Source organism: Pipistrellus kuhlii, unplaced genomic scaffold, assembly GCF_014108245.1.
Source record: "Pipistrellus kuhlii isolate mPipKuh1 unplaced genomic scaffold, mPipKuh1.p scaffold_m20_p_3, whole genome shotgun sequence".
Lineage (NCBI taxonomy): Eukaryota > Metazoa > Chordata > Mammalia > Chiroptera > Vespertilionidae > Pipistrellus > Pipistrellus kuhlii.
Window position 1 is genome coordinate 40,749,037 of NW_023425529.1, and position 9,417 is coordinate 40,758,453.

The 9,417-nt window shown below is 40.9% G+C and overlaps 1 protein-coding gene across 7 annotated transcripts in view; it reads right to left on the reverse strand.

Annotated features, from left to right (window-relative positions):
• RPAP3 (RNA polymerase II associated protein 3) overlaps window positions 1–8,069 on the reverse strand; it is a 34,191-nt gene extending 26,122 nt beyond the window's left edge. For 2 of the 7 annotated variants that reach the window (XR_006743026.1, XM_036456889.2), the window contains exons 1-3: window positions 5,054–5,374; window positions 3,973–4,131; window positions 2,947–3,087 (exon numbers count right to left, since the gene is read on the reverse strand). Coding sequence is in view for 6 of the 7 variants with exons in the window: in XM_036456889.2 (XP_036312782.1) it covers window positions 2,947–3,087; window positions 3,973–4,131; window positions 5,054–5,110 (357 nt within the window). In the remaining variant the exon portion in view is untranslated. Of the gene's footprint in view, window positions 1–2,946; window positions 3,088–3,972; window positions 4,155–5,053; window positions 5,375–7,980 lie in introns of those variants that run through there. The other 5 variants (XM_045589015.1, XM_036456886.2, XM_036456887.2 and 2 more) reach the window with 5 other exon arrangements.
• Between the last annotated feature and the right edge of the window lie 1,348 nt (window positions 8,070–9,417).

Here is a 9,417-nt window from a genome sequence, read left to right on the forward strand (position 1 = left end):
TTCAAAAAACAAACAAATCTGTGATATATTCACACAGTGAAATTCTGATCAGCAGTAAGAAGAACAAACTACTGCTACTGACAATACGGATCAATCTCAGATGATGCTAATAAAGAAGTACATACATATGATACATTTACATGAAATTCCAAAACTGGCAAAACTGATCTACAATGTTAGAGACCACAATAGTGGCTGCCCTTGGAGGTAATTAACTGAACAGGGAGGCTGGTGGCATGCTGAACATGTTCTGTATCTTGATCTGGATGGTGGTTTCTCAGGTGAATTCATGACTAAAAATTCAGGCAGCTGCACACGTAAGGTTTTTGTACTGTATATATGTCATATCTCAATAAAAATATAAAAGTGCAAAGAAAATAATAAACATAAAAATCAGAGTAATGGTAATGTCTGGGGGTAAAGAGAGAAAGATGGAATAGGGAAGGAGCAAACTGGCAGCTTCAACAGGATTAGAAAAATTCTCTTTAAATTACAATAGAAGGTCGGTTCACATAGTACATGGGACTTTTTTTTTTTTTTTTTTTTTTTTGCTGAGTTGGGCTATTCTCAGACTGGTAACTAAGACAGCACTTGTTCTTGACCAGTATAATGTTGATGCCTACATTATTGCTACAGTTTGTACATTCACCAAAAGAATTTCTGGTTTAGACATAGAGAAGGCAGAAAATCAAAGTGCAATAATTTTCTAAGCTACCATCAGCTGACTCTTCAACAAAAGTCTGACTGGTTTCTCTTCTGCCTTTCAGTTTCTTTCCAGGTTTGTTTCTTTACAGGGTGGGGCAAAAGTAGATTCATAGTTTTGTTACACAAAAGTTTATTCTTGAGTTATTATTAATTATACAAACAACTGGAACCTACTATTGTCCCAGCCTGTATTTATTTTATTATGATTTAGAACATTTATCTCCACAAGCTCTTTTGTATGAATCAAATATTACATAATAAACACTTTTTTTCTAAATATATTTTTCTTAATTTCAGAGAGGAAGGAAGTGGAAGAGAGAAAAACTTCAATGATGAGAGAGAATCATTGATTGGCTTCCTCCTACACACTTCACACTAGGGAATGAGCCCACAATCTGGGCATGTGACCTGGTCAGGAATCAAACCATGACCTCCTGGTTCATAGGTCAACTCTCAACCACAGAGCCACTCCAACCAGGCCATAATAACACTTCTTTTAAAAAGACTAAAAGGGACTGTATATTCCAAATCAACCTAACCAAATCAACCCTTAAGACTCTAAAATAGGCTGGCCAACAGGTTTCCTTTCACAGGTTCCCTGACTTGACGGCGGCTGCTTGGAGCACTGGGTAGAGGATTCTGAGAAGGAATACTGGCTCTCCAGTTACACTGCGTATCATGGGAGATGGGAAGCACACTACACTTATGCTATTCCTGGTCTTCAAGCATACCAACATCAGAATTATGGGGATGCCAGAAGAAGAGAGCGAGCAAGATACTGAAAACCTATTTGAAGAAATAATGACAGAAAACTTCCCATACCTGGTGAAAGAAAGAAACTTCAAGTCCAAGAAGCACAAAAAACACCAAAAAAGAGGAATCCAAAGAGAATCACACCAACACACATTATAATTAAAATGTCAAGGGCATAAAAAAGAGAGAGAGAGAGAGAATATTAAAAGCACCAAGAGAAAAACAGTTACCTACAAGGGAGCACCCATACAACTGTCAGCTGATTTCTCAACACAAACTATTCAGGCCAGAAGGGAGTGACAAGAAATATTCAAAGTGATGAATAGCAAGAACCTACAACCAAGATTACTCTACCCAGCAATGCTATCATTTAGAATTGAAATTTCAGATAAAGAGCTTCACAGACAAGAAAAAGCTAAAGGAGTTCATCACTACCAAACCAGTATTATATGAAATACTAAAGAGTATTCTCTAAGAAAAGGAAGAAGAAAAAAGATAAAAAATTATGATCAACAAAGTGGCAACAAATACTTATCTATCAACAAGTGAATCTAAAAATCAAGAGAATAAAAAATCTGATGAACAGAATAAACTTGTGAATGTAATAGAATCAGGGGCATGGAAAGGGAGCAGACTGACAATTCTCTGGGGGAAGAGGGTGGGGGGTGATGGAAGAGATTGGACAAAAATCTTATACCTACAAGGACAGTGGGGGGAGGGAGGGGAGAACATGGTGGAGGTGGGAACTGAGTTATGAGGGGGGGAAAAGAGGAACATCTGTAATAATCTGAACAATAAAGATTTTTTTTTAAGTATTGGTAGAGTCACTCTTTTCTGGGAGTATTACTATTTTAAAATTCAGGCTGTTTAGGGATTAGAGATGGTGGGAGAAGGGAAGAGGATGCAACTACAAATGGGTAACACAAAGGAGATCTTTGTGGTAATGCAATATTTCTGTATCTTTATTGTAATGGTGGTTACCCAAATCTACACACGTGATAAAATGGCACAGAACTATACATACATTGTACCAATGTTAATTTCCTAGTTTTGATACTATACTATAATTAAAATGTAGCCATTGGGGGGAAACTGAGTGAAAAGTATACTAGACCTCTATGTGCTTTTTAAAAATATATATATTTTATTTATTACAGAGAGGAAGAGAGAGGGATAGAGAGTTAGAAACATCGATGAGAAATAAACATTGATCAGTTGCCTCCTGCACACCTCTGGGGATTTGCCCGCAACCAAGGTACATGCCCTTGACCAGAATCGGACTTGGGACCTTTCAGTCCACAGGCTGACGCTCTATCCACTGAGCCAAACAGGTCAGGGTTCTATGTGACATTTTTATTCCACAGACAAGTTTATAAGAGAAAGAAACAGGTTGTAAGAATTCAACATTTTTCATTTAATCCATGGCTCTCAGCTAATGCCATGAAATTTTACTCAAAAACTAAGAAACATATAATTAGATTAACTTACCACATCAAGTTTTGCCCATGCCTCATAATCATAAGACTTTATCCTATTTTTTGTGTTTTCATCTTTGGTTTTCTTAGAAGACTCTTTAGCTTTACCTTTTTTCTTTTTCCTAAAATTCCTATTTCGAATTGGAGGTAAATTCTAGGAAGGAGAAAAAAAAAAAAACACGTTTTGAGCACCACTCTATTATTAATTTTTCTATACCTAGCAATGTTTAAAACTCTCACTAAATTATATTCCATGTAAAAAGTATTTTTAAATTTTAATATTCAAGTGCTTAAAAATACCAACTTACCACCTTCACTTATAATAATTTATGCTTAAAAAGTTTAATTCATCCTTTGACAAATGTCAAACATTATTCGGTCACAAGAAAAGTACCACCCAAAATTTTTAATTATATACTTAATTTGTAATCCTAAATTCAAACTTCAAAAACTACCTGATCTTCAGCCTTAATACAATTAACTAGCAGTGATACGATGGCAAATTGAACTGCCTCGACATTACATCTAGTATAAAAAATGCAGTCTTTAAAGAAACATTTGATTAAACCCAGGTACTATCTACATTTCTATGACAACAGTATATGTTAGTGTCATTACAAAATTATATATAATATACATGACATACTCACCAGCCAATACTGCTATTCATTTACTTTTTAAAAATATATGTTTTTATTGGTTTTAGAGAGGAAGGTAGAGGGAGAGATGGAAACATTGATCATCGTGATCATCGTCTACCTCTTGGTGCATGGGACATTCAACCAAACTGAGCCACACCAGCCATACTGCTACTTATTTAAGAATTATCATATGATCTTTCTCTCACTAAGCCTTAAAAATGTGTTACTATAGTTAATACAATGATTACAAAGACTTTAAAAGCAGAATTTTCCAAAATGTTAACAGGAAGCAAATCACTTCTATTTAAATATTTTCACAACCCATTTTAAAAGGTGCTTTATTTTAAAGTAAATAATTCTGCTGGATTCTGAAGTAGGAATCTAATTAAGAAATTTACCTCTTCAGGGGCACCGTTCTGTCTTCTTAGTTCCATATCCTTTTGTTTAATATCTTCTTCCCAGTTTTCTAAATCCCTCATAAAGTCTTGTAATTCTTCTGCATTTTGTTTCACTTGTAGTTGCAATTCAATTGCTTTATTAGTTGAAGTCATTATGGCCTGCAGAGTATTGAACAACCAACCTCTAATAAGAATTAAATTGAATTATTTACTTGTTTTATTTTTTTTGAAATCTAGCTAATTAACTGCTTTTTACCTTGTCATAAATGGTCAAGATATATGAATAGAAGTGATACTGAAGAAAATATCAGTATATTATTTTTAAAATAGGTCAGTAAGAATTTGCTAAATAAGCAAAAAATTAAAAAACAAGTTTGGACATCCCCAAACATTTTTTTTAAATATATTTTATTGATTTTTTACAGAGAGGAAAGGAGAAAGCTAGAGAGCTAGAAATGTCGATAAGAGAGAAACATCAACCAGCTGCCTCTTGCATACCCCCTACCGGGGATGCGCCCGCAACCAATGTACATGCCCTTGACCGGAATCGAACCCGGGACCCTTCAGTCCGCAGCCCGACACTCTACCACTGAGCCAAACCGGCTTCGGCCATCCCCAAACTTTGAAAGGCAATTGGGAGGGAATCACTGAAATTAGCAAATACCCATGGTAGCCAATTGGTTGCTCATCTCTAAAGTTAATAAATTTATACTAATTAACTCCTTTCCTCCTTTTTATTTCAACATTTATTGACCTTCTGCCATATGATAGGTGTCACAAAGTCCCTTGTCTAGTGTAGAACAAAACAATCGAATAGTAACAAAATATTATCTTAAACTGAATTATCTACTTGTTTCTCAACCTTGGGACTATTGACATGTGGGCCAAACCATTCTTTATTGGAGGTGGGGCTGTCTTATGCATTGTAGGATGGTTGACAACATCCTTGGCCTCTACCGCCTAGGTGCCCATATTACCATCTCCCGGCTAGCCTGTGACAAAAATGTCTCTCTGAGAAGCATAATAACCCCTGCTTGAGAAGCATTTTGCTAGAGAAACACATAAATGCTATGGGACTGACCACAAAGGACAGGCATAAATCAGATGGTAGGATGGTAAGTTCAAAAAGAGTCCCCATGGGTGCTGCAACTTCAGCGGAGTTTCAAAAGCGGCCACCCAAGTGATTTACATGAAGGAGTAAGCAGACACAGTGAGGGACTATGAAGGACTCTTCAAGGAAGACAAAGTGGAAATGAAACAGATCTTAAAATGCCAGAGAGCTATGTGAAAATATTAATGCGCTAAAATAAATGGTGACTGTTAGACTGAAGAACTGCAGGATGCAGAAGAATCCATCAGTGTCTTAGGTTTCCTGTTTGGGAGCCTGGTAAGATTAGTGGTGACATTCTGAGTCAGGGATCACAATTTTAAAAGATTAAGAGGCTTCAGGACTGAGGACAAATGAAAAGACAGATATTTCAGTTTGGGATATGTTTTATTTGAGTGCTTATGGGATATCAGGAGGACATGGTAGGTAGTTACAAAAGGGTAGTTCTAAATTTTGGCACCATTGGCATAAAGGTGAAAACTGTGACTAGAGGGTCGGGTGGGAGATTAGAGAACACTAATATTTAAACGAACCCAGGAAGAGATGTCCACATAGAAACTAGGCAGTAGCATCTAGGGAGCTGGGAGGAAAACTTGGGAGAGCACCATCACAGATGAGTATTTTCAAGAGTTGAGTAAGGTGAGATAGGTTAGCAGTGCCAAATGCTGTAGAGATTGTATGGGGGAAAGAAAATTTTAAAGATTAAAATATTATCTCTATATTTAGTGTTACAAAGATTATTGAGAGTTTTAATGGGATTTTAAGAAGTATGGAAATAAGGTGAGCTGAATAAATGAAATTACCATAAGGAGATTAACATAATTTTGTCTTTGATATTGTGCCACATAACCACGTTTGAATTGACAAGGCACCACACATATAACCATGGTTCCATCTATATAATAAAAACCTAAGCGACAGTTATAACTGATCGACCGGGATCCGGAATGACCAGTCAACCATTTGTTATGACAGGCACTGATCACCAGGGGGCAGATGCTCAATTCAGGATGATCAGTGCGCTCCCACAGCCAACCAACCTCCTGCGGCCCCTATCCACCCCCACCAGCCAACCTCCTGCAGCCCCTCCACTGTACATCCCCCACCTCCCCATCAGCTCTGATTGAGAGGGCCAGCCAGCCAATCTCCCGTGGCTCCTCCCCCTGTCCAGCCCTTCCCCACAGCTGGCTGGCCCCTCAATAGGCCTCAACCGCCAACCACCAGTCAGGCCAAGGGACCCCACCAGTGCACAAATTCGTGCACCGGGCCTCTAGTAAGATAATAATGGAGCTGAAAATTTTCCATCACCTAGTGACATCTTGACCGTGTAACACATGCATTCATTACTCATGTATTTGTGGTGATGCTGGTGCAAACACACCTACTGCACTGCCAGTCACATAAAAAAAGTAGAGCACATATAAGAATATAGTACATAATACTTGATAATAAAAGACTATATTAGTGGTTTATAATTTACTATACTACACTTTTCATCATTATGGTAAAAGTATGCTTTATACTTATTTTTTAAAAAGTATGCTGTTACACTAGCAGCCTCATCCATCTCGTTTACCAAGACTCTTCATTCCATCATTTTCTCTCGTGCTTGATTTAATCTAAGTTGTTTTGTTCAGTAACCTGCTGTACAGGCTCCTAGCCTAGGACCACTAAGCTATACTATGTAGCCTAGGTGTGCAATCGGCTGTACCACGTTGGTGTAAGCGCACTCTATGACTGCCACACAACTACAAATCACCTAACCATGCATTTCTCTTAACTTTCCCCAGAACATATCTTCATCGTTAGGCCGTGCATAACTGCTGGAGGGGTCTGGGGAGAAACACTGGTGAACGCAGATATGAGAAAGAGGTAGTCATGGTGCAAGGTCACCAAAGGGTGAGAAGGGATTCAAAATTTAAAGGAGGAGGGGAAGGGGGACGTAGAATTTGGGAGACAAGTGATTAAAAACGGGTTTCGGGCCCTGGCCGGTTTGGCTCAAAGGACAGAGCATCAATCAGCCTGTGGACTGAAGGGACTGATGGGTTCCAGGTTCGATTCTGGTCAAGGGCACATGCCTGGGTTGCAGGCTCCACCCCCCAGTGGCATTCGGAGGCAGCCAATCAATGATTCCCATCATTGATGTTTCTATCTCTCCCTCCCTCTTCCTTCCTCTCTGAAACAAATAAACAAAAAGTATATTTATTTAAAACAAACAAACACGGGATTCGGGAAAGAGATGTTGCAAATGCAGATAGGTCTTCTAACTCCCAGCCTAGACCCAGACACTTAAGTTTAAGCTCCTTTCGGGCAGTGCCCATTTTTGATCGCATGTGTCCGTCTCATTAGGAAACAAAACAAGTGCAATGCTTTGCTGGGGACTCAGAAATCTGAATAAAAGGGCAGCAAGCCAGGGCGATGCTGTAGGGGGGGTCCACAGCCTCTCCACTTCGCCCATCACCTCTGCTACCCCTGCAGGCCCAACTGCTCCCCCGGAACCTGCGATGGACCGAGTGCGGTCCGGACAGGCACCCAGAACCTTCCAGTGCTCGCGGGGGATCTCTTCACGCCCGGTCTCCAGGGAGCACCGCGCACCCACGCGGAAAGGGGGCAGGCCCGCCGCGGACTACTCCGGAGTGCGGACCTCCGGTCCGGTGCACCGCAAACCGCCCGAAGCCCGGGCAGCCGGGGCGGAGGGGCCGCCAGCCGAGCAGAACGTCCCAGTCCGGGCGGCGCGGGGCGACCCCCTCCCGGAGCGCGCCCCCCGGAGCGCCGCTGCCGGGGACACCGCGGCGCCGAACCGCGCCCGCCCCGCCCACCCGGCACCCGCGGCCGCGCCCCCTTCACCCGCCCGGCGACCCCAAGGGCTTCCATCGGCGACGACCGTAAAGCCGGCTCCCCTCACCAGGCCGTTAGGGCCGCGCCGCCGCCGCCTCCAGCACCTCCGCCGCTCACGCCGCACCCGCCTCCCCGGCTCTCCCACAAGGCCCCGCGCGCCAGCCCCGCCCCCAGCCCCGCCCCCAGGAGCGTGCGCAGAGGTGAGACCTGAACAGGGAGCTGGCAGGTGCAAAGCGGGGGGTTTGCCTGCTTCCCATAAGACTAAACCTCTCGGGAGGGTACCCAAAGCCTTCAGGGTCATCTTGACTTGTTTCCCAAATTATAACGCCTTGAATAGTTCCTTGGACTTCCCTCAAACTACTGCATCCCGAATATTTGCCTTGGATCTTTGTGAGGATGATAATCATGGGAGAGAGTTACTGTTTCTCTGCCGCGAACAGACGATTGTAAACTTGTAACTCTGGCAATTCTGCAATGTTTCTCCTCCTCCCCTGACCCCCTTTAAATGCTTATATTTGGTAAACCAGTTCTTCAATCCACCTTGGCAAGTAAACTCCTTTTTGGTGTCTATCTTTGAGTCCTTCTGTAGCGTGTGTGAGTACTAAGGTCTGTCTTTAGATGTGTCCTGGCATACAAAGCAGAAAGAAAACGAAGCTTGTACCATTTCTTGCTTCTGCTTCCTATACGAGTGATTTCTCTTTTTATGACAACTCAAAAAATTGTAAAACAATAATTTTTTAAATTTCACGGAAGCAAACAAACAAGCAAAACTTTTCATTTGGAACAGCTCTATGATCTTAAACGTTAGCCCAAAAATTCAGGTCAGTGGCTCTCAAAAACTTGACTAGACCTTGGAATTACCTAGGGAGTATGAAAAAAAAAAATGCTTGATTTCTAGGTCCCATACTCAGAGTTTCCCCAACACAAGCAGGAGAAAAGGAATTATTTAATTCATGCCACCTGGGCATCATGATTTTTTTAAGTCACAGGATATAGCTGTACAGTTGAGGTTGGGAACCACTAAACCAGGTAATGGTCAATGAAAAATCTCTCTCAGGCCCTCCCTTACAAGGTCATATTATTAGCACATCTTTCCCACTGTATAATTATTTGGTATCTTTGTATTTTAAAATCATAGTGGTCAAATCATTAATCTCATTAAAATATTTACCAATGAAATTTAGTAATTTTACTTTGGTTTTTGTGTTAAGAGAATAGATAACTAAAAGTTTTTTGTTTTAAAAATTAATAGTAAAAAACTTAAAGCAAATATTAATGTGTAGATGTTCTTTTATTTATAAATATATTTTATTGATTTTTTACAAAGAGGAAGAGAGAGGGATAGAGAGTTGGAAACATCGAAAAGAGAAAAATCATTGATCAGCTGCCTCATGCACACCCCCTACTGGGGATGTGCCCGCAACCAAGGTACATGCCCTTGACCGGAATCGAACCCGGAACCCTTCAGTCCCCAAGCCGATGCTCTATCCATCGAGCCA